Source organism: Zalophus californianus, chromosome 8 (assembly GCF_009762305.2).
Source record: "Zalophus californianus isolate mZalCal1 chromosome 8, mZalCal1.pri.v2, whole genome shotgun sequence".
NCBI classification, from domain to species: domain Eukaryota; kingdom Metazoa; phylum Chordata; class Mammalia; order Carnivora; family Otariidae; genus Zalophus; species Zalophus californianus.
In genome coordinates this window covers 35,384,240-35,398,079 of record NC_045602.1, presented here as the reverse complement: position 1 = coordinate 35,398,079, position 13,840 = coordinate 35,384,240, and the positions used below count along the sequence as shown (strand labels likewise).

The 13,840-nt window shown below is 39.7% G+C and overlaps 1 protein-coding gene across 11 annotated transcripts in view; it reads right to left on the bottom strand.

Annotated features, from left to right (window-relative positions):
• Positions 1-13,840, bottom strand: part of MTA3 (metastasis associated 1 family member 3) — a 217,352-nt gene that overhangs the window by 37,461 nt on the left and 166,051 nt on the right. For all 11 annotated transcript variants that reach the window (XR_003524570.2, XM_027621301.2, XM_027621297.2 and 8 more), the window contains 2 exons: positions 4,391-4,465; positions 2,029-2,087 (listed from right to left, as the gene is read on the bottom strand). Coding sequence is in view for 10 of the 11 variants with exons in the window: in XM_027621301.2 (XP_027477102.1) it covers positions 2,029-2,087; positions 4,391-4,465 (134 nt within the window). In the remaining variant the exon portion in view is untranslated. The remainder of the gene's footprint in view (positions 1-2,028; positions 2,088-4,390; positions 4,466-13,840) is intronic.

Genomic DNA, 13,840 nt, shown 5'->3' with positions numbered 1-13,840 from the left:
CACCAATTTGATCATGACACTTCCTTGTTTAAAATCCATTTCCACTGTTCATCAGATGGGTACACTCTTGGCCCTGGCCTCCCATACCAGCCTCCCGCAGCTCAACACTCTCTTGACACCAGCTACCCTGCCTTTGTCTCAGCTCCTTAACTACTGTTCTGCCCCTTCCGATATCAGGATTCCCTTGGCCTGGAAAGCCTCCATCACCTGGTTAATTCCTCTTCCTCCTCCAGAGTTCACTCAGACTCATTTCCACAAGGAATCTTTCCTGACAGCATCAACTGAGTCTGGTTTTCCTGTACAAATTCTCATAAAAACTATTCTGTTCTTCCCCATCATAGTACCTGTCACACTGGCTGACTGTTTGGCATCTGTCTCCCCCACGCTAGAATGTAGTCTGTCTTCTTAACCTTTCTACCTCTAGTACTGAACAGAGTGCTCTGCATATAGGAGACTGCTGGGCTCAAACGAATGACAGCATAAAATAATTCTTAATCTATTATTTGTTTCAAAATACTTGATTTCAGAGTTAATTGTGAAATTCTTCAAAGGACTCAGATTCTTATCCAACTCAAGGTAACCTCATACCTTCCATTTACGTAGAAGATTTATGTAACTTTTACATCATTCACTTAGGTCAGTTGGCATCGTAAATATTTTCAGCTCTGTGGCTATTACAATTTCTGGCACAACCTCTGAATGCTGCCATCGAAGCATGAAAGCACACATAGGTAATATATAAATGAATGAGGATGGCTGTGTTCCAACGACACTTCATTTACAACAGGCAGCAGGTCAGATTTGGCCTGCAGACTACAGTTTGCTGGTCTTTGACTTAGATCAAGACTCCAGTGACGTCAACGCAAAACAGAACGGAAACAGTTCTCTGGGTCACTAGGTGCAAACTGGTCAGATGTTCTCCCCTCGATGTGACAGCGCTACAATGCACAAGAATGCTGCGGTGCTCGCTTCTAAAAACCTGACTTCTGAGTCGCCACACTGTCGTCTTCGGGGGGTTGCTCTTCTATAAATTACTCCAATAAAACAGAAAACGTTCTAAAATATTGGAAACCACTGCAGAAGGGACATTACAGCTCTGAATAAAAATTCTGAATCCTGTAAATTACATGTTATCTGCCTTGAGATAAAAAAATGATTTAAAAATATCACAATTCATTGTCTACGAGGCCTCCAATATATAAATGTATTACTGTATCAAAATTCAGTGAACAAAAGCCTAGGTATAAAACAACTGTACTGAGTGAGAAAAATCCTGGAGCAGCACATAGAACTTCGTAGCAAATTCCATTTTAATCCCCACAGAACCTAGTATAGCACTATACACATGGTGCTCAATAAACTTAAGTTTTCCTGAACAAATGAACGATCTTGAAAGGCCTCAAAAAAGATTATAATTCATTTAAAATGTAGCAAATGAAAAGCAAACTGGCATTCATTTTGATATGACGATTTCTAAGCCCCCCAAATAATGATGAGAGAGCATCAGACATGTGAAACAATTGATACCTATTCATTATTTATCCAACATTTACAAAGTATATGGTTCTTCTTACTCTCTTTAACCATTCTGCCAAGCAAACAATGTAAAATCTGCAACCAAATAAACAACCTCAAAAGGGCAATGTGCACCACACCTCCCAAATCCATTCTATAACATAGAAGTTTTCAAAAGCTGCTAGCTTTCTGAAACACATTTGCTTCAAATAATAGAGTCTCACAGGCTAGTTTCCGGATGCTTTCCCTGCACCTTTGATAGAAGGGTACCACGTGGCATCTTCCCTCTCACCCTTTTGTCTGTCTACGTGGGGTTTCTCCCACCAGCCATTTTTCTTTCTAAAAAAAAAAATCACTGTAGTGGTATAATGGAAGCAAGTCTCGTGGTTTGTAGTGTCAGAAAATAAGATATGGAAAGAAATTCAAATCTGGCTGAAACTGACCAAAATGACATATTGTGTTTTCACAGAATTCATACTATGACAAATATTTAAAAAGATTTCTGTTACTTACTAAGTTGGGATATATACTTGTTTCAGTTTACTCTCGGCTTCCGCTGCTTTTAGACGTTTCTAATTCAAAAGATAGATGAAATATTTTACATACAATGCCTAATAATTATTACCACTTCACTGTCTTAAAAAATTCGTAAGAAAATGAAATATTAAAACATCATTCAAAAATTGTCATTTTTAGCAAAGGCCTTTCTTTCATGTACATATTCTCAAACTGTGTTTACTTGTGATACAAGTCACTAGATTCTGAGGTACAGAACTGCAAGTTTTAATACCATTTTAGACCTAGATTTTAAAAAGAAAGTAGTGAATAAGTCCATTTTCTACTGCTCCACCAGTGAATAAACAGGACTTAGAAATAACCATTTTTACTTTGCAAATTTAGTTTCTACTTTCTTTTTTGCTCTTCTGGAACACATACACACACACACACACACACACACACACACACACACACCACACACACACACACACACACACACACTGCTTTAAAAAATATTTTTATCAGAAACGATGAGTTTCCAAGGTCCATGAAAAAGAAAGAGATAACAACTCCCCTAAGTACAATTAAATATGTATTTACCCTCAAGTGTTAAGAGATACGCAATAAACTTTAAAGCCTAGCTGAACTCACATCAGATTTCAGGAGCCAATTAGGAGCCAAATGTAGGAAAAGGAATGGGAAAAGATTACCTATAATCATATCCAGAAACTGATCAACACAGTAAATGAATACAAACAAGGAAGGAAAACAATATATGGTAGATATCCAAAAAGAAGACAAACCAGAATATAAGGCAGCCATCCATATTCTCAATGAGGAGAAAACAAAACATTTAAGAGGGCAGCTTAAAACTTTTAGAGGGGTGCCTGGGTGGCTCAGTCGGTTAAGCGTCTGCGTTCGGCTCAGGTCATGATCTCAGGGTCCTGGGACTGAGTCCCACATTGGGCTCCGTGCTCAGTGGGGAGCCTACTGTTCCCTCTCTCTCTGCTCGTGCATGTGGCTCTTGCTCTCACTTGCTCACTCTCTCACTCAAATAAAGAAAATCTTTAAAGAAAAGAATAAAACTTTCAGAGACAGAGTTGAAATATTTGGAAATAATTTTATCCAAAAACTACTTTTCAACCACCCATAATGCCATCATTTCCACCATCTTTAGGGACTTTTTTGGCCTTGAAAAACACAAGTTTCCAGAGTACATGGTCTTCACTTCTATGTTGTTTGAAATAAGCACTTTTGAATTCTACATGATGTTGACACTAGAAACTTTTCAATAAGCCATGGGTATGTGTTCACTATTCATGATCTCGACAACTCACTATGGTCATTTTAAAACTGATCCTTGGAGCGCCTGGGTGTCTCAGTTGGTTGAGTGCCCGACTCTTGGTTTCGGCTGAGGCTGTGATCTCAGGGTCGTGAGATCGAGCCCCAAGTCGGGCTCTGTGCAGGGCGTGGAGCCTGCTTGGGATACTCTCTCTCCCTCTGCAGCCCAACCCCTCCCCCAACTTTCTCTCTCAAATAAATAAATAAATCTTTAAAAAAAAATAAAAATGAAAAAATAGAAGTGACCCTTAAAATGTATTTTTATGGCACCCAACACTTGCCACTGTACGATCACATAACTTAGGGAAAATAATGTCTGTATTAAATATATGTGCTCCTTTCTTTACCAGCTCTAAACTGTGACTAGACGAATATAAAGACAAGTATTGACTGAAGTCACTAAGGAAAAAGTACCTTTCCCCGAAAGTAATAGTACTCAAATAAAGTAAGTGAGAGAATTACCTCAAACTGGAACATTTAGGAAGGACTCAAAATTAAAGGATTCCCTGCTTTTAGAAATAATTCTGGAGAAAAATTTATGTACAGTACCAAAACATCAAATTAGTAATACTAACTACTATGGTTAAGGTCAAAGACTTAGAGGATATATATATGACACAAATGTCACCTAAGGAGGTTTCAGAAAATCTTTCAAAATATCTCAAACTGTATGGTTGATGGCATTGGTCTAAATTTCTAATAATCCATAAAAATAACTTTTTCACATCTTAGGTCATTCCACTCGACTACACTCATAAAGAGATGAAGCACCAAGCACCTGCAAGGAAAATAAGACCTCTCTAGTGGTATCTTTCCCTGTCGTCTTTCGAAAATATTTATCATAATGACTTCTGAAGTAAAGAAAACATTAGGACTAAAATCTTAATATCTTAAGGACATGAAATCACATAGTTTAAAATAGTACAGAAAATATAAAGCAAACAAATTTAAAATTAAGTATATTGCTAAGAAATATTAAGATATGAACAGAAAGCTCACTTCAATGCAATTGTATTGATTGCAATAAGAAAATTACCTGCTGCACGTATCTGTCAGTAGTTTTCCACATGTAATAATATTCAATGATGCTAGTCAATGATTTCCAAGGGAGCTGAAAAAATATTTAATATGATAATGGAAAACAAGCTACTGTAGAAACTGCTTTCTTTTTAAAATAACTTTTTAAAAATAATGAGGCAAATATCCACATGGAAGATTCATTCTAGGAGAAGTATTTGAGAAAACCAAAATTAATTCTTAGCAAAGCGTACCCCAAACAAGTTATATTCAGTCAGAGACTCTAATACAACACATTCCATTTCTCACCTCCCATTTTATTAAAGATTATAAACATTATGACTGATAATATTTCATGACCTATTCAGGAGAGTTATTCCTGGGCTGCAGGTGGGACTGAAGTACAATTTTTAGAAATGATATTTAAATAGATTTAGCCTGTTACTTTACACTCCCAAAGATGCAGCCACACCTGGTTGTCATTTGGTCTCTGGCATAAAGGTTCTCATCTCTATCAAAACTGCTTTATTTTGACCTATTTTGTAAATAAAATAAAAACCTAAATCTCTGGGAGACAGCATAGCTGAGTGTGGCTTGTATCTGAGAAATAGGAAGCTTACCTTTGCTATTTTCCTATGACTCAAAACTGGCCAAATGAGCTCCTACTAACGAGACCCTCTGTAAAGGGAAATCTGTCAGTCATCCGAGATGTAAATCGGAACAGATCAAACCTTCAAACAAATGATGTGATAGTCACAATCTTAGCTGTTGCGCCAGATGTTACGGATAGGTGACTCAGTGCTCTCTCCGACTCCTAGCTAGCTTGCCCTAATGCACCATGGGGACCGGGGAGTCACAACAGTACTTCCCACACCGCCCTGCAGCAAGGGGTCTGCTTGAAACCCACGGGTACAATATCCACACCATTCTTATCACTTCCACGTTTCACTCACCTGTTTGCTCTGAAGAGAAAACAGATGGAGTTTTGAGAAAGGACATTATTTTCAGCTTAACGGGGTGGAAACTGCAACAGCAGTTACAAATGTGGCCTCCTTAAAGGACCAAATCGCACAGCCCCTGGTGTCTGCACTGCAGCTAAGGCAAATATTGTTTTCTATGACCCAACGGGCAATCTAACAGAGCTGAAAGTGTCTGAGGGATGGTGTAAGGAGCCCACCGCAAGACCTCACAGGGGAAGACCTCAGAGGACAGTCATCGGCACAGTCCCTCAGTGCTTCAAGCAAGCTAAGACCTCTTCGTCCCCCCACTAGTCTTCTGAGAAACAGCCCCGGCGTGCAATTACCTGGAAGGCTGAGAAAAGGAAACCAGGTGACTATGGAACCTGAGCTTCATCATCAGCCAGATTTTATCTAAGCCATAAAGTCCTACTCAGCTGTGCTCAGAACACCGCGATCTCAAGAAGTACACATCTTGAAAGTACAAGTAACACAACCCAGTGTGTCTACTCCTACTCCTGTTGCAGTATCATTTCTCCCTCAACCCTCATGGTTTCATAGGAGTTCCCTAGGACATGGCAAGTGAGGAGGAAAAAATCTGAATGTAGGTGATGGCTTTGCATGATATACTGGCACTGACCAGAATTCTACTGCTGCAGCATCTCAGCCCCAAGCAGGAGTGGCTCTGAAGCACAGAGAAGAAGGGAAATCCTTTGGAAGGGCAGGACATTAGTCACCATTGGGTTTTCTACTTTGAGTTGAAGGAAAGCTGGCCAGAGGTACTCATCCATACCCACTCGCAGAGAGTGGTTATTTACCTGTCACAATGATCGGGGACTTGGAAGGAATTAGATTAGAAGGTTGGTAACAATAAGGCTTAGGAAACAGGTTTGTGGGACGGATACCTCTGGATGGGCCCAAGTGTGAGGATATTTGTGTCTCCATGCTTATCAAACGCTCCCTCTGTAGAGGAAGTTCTCATTAATATCAGGAGGACAAGATGATCTCCTCTAGGGCTTTCAGCCAGCCTCCTTCCCTAGCCACAACAATGACTGCTCAAAGGACACATAACAAAATGGACACAGAGGCAAGCAGACAGAGATTATACATGGGTACCACCACATGGATGTCCTCTCACCAAATCTGATCTGATTACTCCAGGTGTCCAATCTGCAAGGAACAGAGTACACTGGGCTTCCAACATGGCACCATTCCTGGTAACATGTCAGTTACATTAGACTCTCAGCATCCTGGAATGAACAGACATCCTGTCCTTGTTGAATAGACAATTATTCTAAATATGACTAGCCTTTTCTGCCTATAATGCATTGACCAGCAATACCAACCACAGACTTATGAATGACTTGTTCTCACAGAACACTGCTTCTAACCCAGGGCTCAGAACCCTTAGGAATAAAGGTTTGGGTCACCTGACCAGGTTAAGAACATTGGTCATCTAAGGGACTAAGGGGAGAACAGTGGAGGGATCTGATTTTGAATGCCAATGAAGACCTCAGGATGAGTTTCAGAAACAGAGAAAAGATGACTAAAGAAGCTATATTTCCTTCCTTGCTTGGTATAATGGTTTTCCTTCAGCAGCCCAATTCCCTTTCTATTTTTATATAAGGTCTGTCAGGTAGTTTTTCCTTTATAGTTGAATGCAGAAGTTACAAGCAATAAAGACAGGGTTGTGACTAAAACCAGAGGAGGAATAAACCAGAGAAAGTTGCTGTGACATTAAATTTGAGGAAAAGATACCACATTTTCTAATGACTCAAGGATAATTACAATTGTTTAAAAGTTGATCTATGGAAAGGAAGCATGTATGGAAGGCAAGGATGATGCTGAGTTACCAAAGAGGTGGGTGATGACAGATCCTATATACCCACTTCCAATCCACTTCTAGCTTACCTTCCTAAAAGCTCTAAACTACATTTTCCCCAGATACCCTGGACCAAGGATACAGACATATGGGCCACGTTTAGGCAAGCTGACAAGATGACATCCAGATAGAGAAGTGAGCAACGTTAAGGATGAGGCTACATGCAGGGAGAATGAACTATTTGGCAAGAATGATGGTTGAGGGGCACGTGGGTGGCTCAGTCAGTTGAATGTCCGACTCTTGATTTTGGTTCAGGTCATGATCTCAGGGTCCTGGGATCAAGCCCTGCATCGGGTTCCGTACTCAGTGGGGAGTCTGCTTGAGGATTCTCTCCCTCTCCCTCTGCCCTGCCCCTGCTCTCTTTCTCCCTCTTTCTCTTAAAATAAGTAAATAAATCTTAAAAAAAAAAAAAAAAGGAATGATGGTTGAAATATCATGTTCTTCTGAGGCATCTGTGTTAACCTTTCTGCCATCCACACTTAACATCATGGATGACAAGCAGCAGAGGGCATGGGTATTTCCACTCTTCCTGGAAGTGTAGCGTCCAACCCTGGTTCTCTAGTCTTCCCAGAGATTCTGTGAGAACTTAATATCCTATATTCATTTCTGATTAAATTAGATATAGTGAATTTTGTACTTAGCAACTAAGAACCCTGACTAATATAACTAATACATTTACTCTTTATACTAAGCTGGGTGAGGTTGAGTTTCTCTTATCCATAATCAAAAGCACTCTAGCTTGTACACAGGTAGGAAGTGTTCAAAGAATAGCCCTAGACATGTGGCATTTATTTTTCTTTTGTTTTATTTATTTAAGTAATCTCCACATCCAACATGGGGCTCGAACTCATGACCCTGAGATCAAGAGTTGCATGCTCTTCTGATTGAGCCAGCCAGGTGTCCCAATGTGTGGCATTTATTGAGAGAATCAAGTTGGAGCAGAAATCAAGCAAGACTGGTGGTAGAGGCAATATATGCAATGGAGTTTCTGCTAGGATGTTGCCATTGCAGGGTTAGTTAGTCAGTTCTTGGCTTCAAAAGTCTTGGCTGTGAAGAATGTAAACTTGGAACCTGGCCTGCCTGGAGGTTCTGTTAGCCCGTAACACACCCTGTAATCAATCTCTCTCTCCTTAAACTAGCTCACTCAAATGGATTCTGTTGTTTCCAATTATGGCTTTCCAACTACCTTCAAGTTCACTTTCCTATCCTGGAAGGCTAGAATGGAAATACTGTATTTCTGAGGCTCCCTTGTGATTTATTTCTTCCAAACAGATGTAGAGGACCTACATTCAGAAGTGAATTAAACAGGATAGAGGGAACAGTGCACAGGTATCTCTGTTCAGCTGCAGCAGAGCTAAGAGGCATAAGATTGTTCTAGAGCTATCAGCTCCACTAGAGGATTCCTAGTCCCAAGACCATGTTTAAAGTAGTGTAGTCTTGGAACAGAGGTTAACCCAGCAGCTTCCCACTTCCCAGGTGGGGCAGAGGTAGGAACTCCCCTGCTGGACCATTCCTGTGGAATGTTCTGATGTCCATCCTGGAGCCTAATTCTCCAACCCTATCAATTATCCAAAATTATATAGCATATAATAAATATATAATATTTATAACTATAAAAAGTAATTATCCAAATGAAATCCAATTCTGTTTAAAATAGCTTATATAATTTAGTTATCTGCAATTGAAGCTTAAGTGATAAAACAGCTAGGAAATATCCTCTGCTGAAAGGAGTTTCTATAGCAAGAGACCTAAATGCATAAGGAACACAGACTTTACTATTCTGCACTTTGAATTTATCAGGTTCCTTTGCATATTTCAGGTCCTGCTTCTCCTTAGGATATAAAATCCACAAAAGAATGTCATTCTCACCCTAAAAGTGAGAAGAAAAAAAAAAAAAACAGATAATCTACAAAACCACACCAATTCTTGAGCCCATCATAGAGCTAAAGTTACAAGACAATCAACTGAACTGAACTCCAAAGTCACTGAGTAAAGACTAGACTCAAACTATTTTTACTTTGGAAAAGCACAAAACAAAACAAAAAAAAAGAGAGAGAGATAACAAATTAAAACAAAGAAGAAAACAGCCAAAAATATACCAAATTATTAAAGGTCAACAGTGAGCTAGGGCAACTGTTTAGCATCTATGGGAGCTCTAGACACCAGGGGAATCCATCCACATTTGCCATGGATCTGCAACAGGTGTTCATCAGAAAGAACTGGCCCAGAGCAGGAAACCTGAGAAAGCCCCGGCTGGTGGTGAGGGAGTTCGAATCCACACTAAGAAATGAAGAGGGGCAGAAATGGTAACATTTTTGGGGGGGGGATTAATGTTTTATTAATGATAACATTCATACTACAGTTCCCAGATTTACATCCAAAAGAGCATCTTGTATTTACATGCAATGGACAGCCCAAGATAACAAATTCAAACCACAGCTCTTTTAAGACTATGGCTTATTCCAAATTAAATTAAATACATAATACTCTTCCCTCCTCCTTTCAACATGTACAATAAAAACCCACCCTTCCTTCTTTTAGGAAACATAAAATTGCATTGATAAATGCACTGGCTAACAATTAATTACATTTGAAGTAAAATTGCATTGATAACTGCACTGGTTAACAATTAATTACATTTGAAGTATTTAAACCTTTTTTAAAATAAGTAACAATACATAAGTAAATATGGGGAAAAAAAGATATTTTAAAAAATCTCTTTAAAAAGATCACTGATTGTCTAAAGGAAAAAAACAGTAATAATTCACTGTGGGATTTAGAATAGAGGCAGAAGTAAAATGTATGACAAAAGTGCAAGAAGGGGAAGGAGGCACTAGAAGTGTATTATCACATGGTTCGTTTGTTCTTTCTCTCTCTCTCTCTCTAAGTAAGCTCTACATCCAACATGGAGTTTGAACTCATGACCCAGAGATCAAGAGTCACATGCTCTACCAACTGAGTCAGCCAGGCGCCCCAGTCACATGGTTCTTATAATCTATGTGATCCAAGTGCATTTGACTGAAGGTAGATTGTACAACATTAAAGATGCATATTGTAAACTACCGAACAAATAAAAGTTTAATTAGTAAGCCACTAGTAGAGATAAAACTGGAATAAAAAAATAATTAAAGGGGCACCTCGGTGGCTCAGTTGGTTAAGCGTCCAACTCTTGGTTTCGGCTCAGGTTGTGATCTCAGGGTTGTGAGATCGAGCCCCTCATCCGGCTCCGCACTCAGCCTGGAGTCTTCTTTTTTTAAAGATTTTATTTATTTATTTGACAGAGGGAGACACAACGAGAGAGGGAACACAAGCAGGGGGAGTGGGAGAGAGAGAAGCAGGCTTTCCGCAGAGCAGGGAGGCTGATGTGGGGGTCGATCCCAGGACCCTGGGATCATGACCTGAGCCGAAGGCAGACACTTAACGACTGAGTCACCCAGGCGCCCAGCATGGAGTCTTCTTGGGATTCTCTGCCTCTCTCTCTTCCTCTGTCCCTCCCCCCTACTCTCTCTCTCTCTCTAAAGTAAAATAAAATCTTTTTAAATAATTTTGAAAAGGGGGAAAGAACAGAACAATAGGACAAATGGAAAATTAATGGAAACATGATTGGTTTTAAACCAAAAATTACATTCCTGATAATGATATTAAAGGTAAATGGTCTAACAATCCAAGTAAAAGGTAGAGATTGTTGGACTGGTTTTTAACAAGAGATCCAACTATATTCAGTCTACAAAAGCCTACTCTGGATATAAATAAGATACAAATAAAGGGATGGAAACAAGATATACCATGTAATCAATAAAATAAAACTGGAGTGGTTATATTAATAGGAGAAAAAGTAGATTTCACCGCAAGAAATATTACCATAAAGAGGCATGATGTAAAGATAAAAGGGTCAATTCATTAGTAGAAGATAACAATGCTCAATGTATGTACCCAGTAAGACAGATTCAACATAATTAAAGCAAAAACTTATTATAACTGAAAAAGAAAAACAGAAAAATTCACAATTACAGCTAGAGACTTTTAATACCGCTCTCTCAACAACAGGTAGACAGAAAATCAGTAAAGCTCCAGAAGACTTGAATAACACCATCAATAAATTTGACCTAATAGCATTTATAGCACATTCCACCAAATAGCAAAATATCTCTTCTTTTCAAGAGCACATGGAACATTCACCATAATGGAACATATACTATGATCAGGATCAATCACATGTCAAAAATGTACAATTTTGATTTTTTTTACAAAGTATGTTTTCTGATCACAACAGAATTAAACTAGACTTCTAACAAAAATATATGGAAAAAAAAATCACACATATGTGGAACTTACCTCTAAATAATCCATGAGTCAAAAAGAAAATCAGAACGAAAAATGAAAATACTTTGAAGGAACAAAAATGAAAACACAACTTATCAAAATGTGGAGAGAGGCCCTGTAGCACAGGGCCTGCTAAGGTTGAGACAGGAATACTGAAGAAGCCCTCCCACATTCCAGGCCCCACAACAAGCACAGGTAAGAATTTGAAGTCTGTGGATGTTCAGATCACCTCCTATTCACCCCTTCACAGAGGGACGGACCCACCCCTCAAAACAGTATCAGGTGGCCAGATGTACAACACACAACACTGAAGACAAAAGAGAGGAGACTGACAGTGGTTTATTAGTCACAGCTATTCACAGCCCAGGGGAAGATGACACCGTGTAGGGCCACAGTGAGTCACTAGGCTGTGAAAGTGAGGTTTTGTGTAACAAGAGGGTGAGGTGTGATGCCCTGGTTCTGAAGAGGGTTCCCAGGGGAGGATGTGATCGGCTTCTCTGAGTAATTCTGTGGGCTGGCAGGGAAGTGAAACCCAAAAGGTAGAAGGAGGGAGATGCCAGAAGAACTGAGCAGATGCGGAGCCTTTCCCACTGGGGCGGGGGGGGAGCATATCTGGCAAGAGCAGTGGAACTCACAGTTACGTTTTTGGGGCCCAGTGAGGCTCAAAGATGTCAAGGCAGTACATGAAATGTCAGGCCTTCCAATACAGTGGTACCCTGAAGGTAAATAGAACAACAACCAAATCCAAACCTGGTCCACCTACAGATTAGATTAATATATTAAAGGATCTTAAAAAGTAAGACAGCACACGTGAATAGATGGGGAATTTAAACAGATTAAAAGTATAAAAAATAAAATATAAATGTTAGCAAAATATGCTATCATATTTGAAGGAATTCCTTTAACAAGTTTATTGGTATACTGGACATGGCAAAGAAAAGAATTAGTGTACTGGAAGATAGATCAATATATAAATCATACAAACTAACACACAAACAGCAGATCCTGGCTCTTGGAAACTAAGTAGAATAATTACAAAGAAAAACATACCCAGGAGCACTGTAGTAGTAAAACTGCCAAAAAACAAGAAAATAAAAAAAATAATAATAAAGAGAAAATCTTGAGCACAAAGAAACATTTACATACACAGGAACTTCTCATCAGAAACTATGTAAGCCAGGGAGATATCTTTAGAGTACTGAAAAAGAAAAAAATGAGTTCCATAAAGAATAACATTTTTGTTAAAGAGCACAGTAAGATGATTTTGAGAAAAAGCTAAAATCACTGTCCGCCAAACATATACTACCCAACAAATGACTATGTTACAAGGAAGTTTCAACCTTAAGCTTCAACCTTAAAAAGATACTAGGGAAAGACAAAGCACTTAAGCCTAAAGCAAGCTGAAGAAAGGAAATGACACAATAAAAGCAGAAACTGATGAAACAAACAAACAAAAAAATCAATCAAACAAAAAAACTGGTTCTTTGCAAAGATCAATACAACTGACAAACTCCTAGCTGGACTGATGAGGAAAAGAGAAAGAAGAATGTGCGAGGGGGCATCACTACAGCTCCATCCCAAAGACTTTCAAAGGGTAATAGGAGATTATGATCCACTTTATGACAATAAACTAGACAACTCAAGGTAAAATGAACAAGGAGAAAGTGGTAAGCAAGACACAGGAGTAGGAGATACCTGTCTTTGTATCTGACAGCTATGGACAAATGAAAATAGCTCTGGGAGGATGGATGTATTAAGAGTCAAGTAAGAAGTTATGGCAACACGGTGGAGCAAAAAACGAGGAATAACCACATAGAAAGGACCACTGCAGAGGTAGGCTTAGCTGAGACATCTGGAAATGGCTAAGCACAAAAAAAGAAGGGTAAAGGCTATCAGTATAAGCCACGTAGTGGGTGCCACTGTGGTCCCCAGTAGCCTGCTGTGCAGAGGAACCCAACAGTCCTCAGGACAGCTGCAGAGTCCCTGCCATGTTCACAGCAGAGGACTCTGCAGTGTTTGTTGGTGTGGACTCCAACAGTCTGCTCTGCAGAGGAAACGGACAGCTTCTGCCACCGAGGTAACCAACAGCCATTGCTGATACTGACCTCCTAGAGAGGGGCATGCTGCTGCACCCCTCCCAGAAGACACTGCTGCGTCCCCACCCCAGGAACAGGGCTGCCAGCCCCAACTTCCAACCCTGTGCACACCCAGGACCCCAGAACCCTGGCTGCTCCACACGCACCCACACTTCAGACTTTGATTCCATAGCCACTCCACATGTGCTCACATCTCTGGCACTGACACTGCA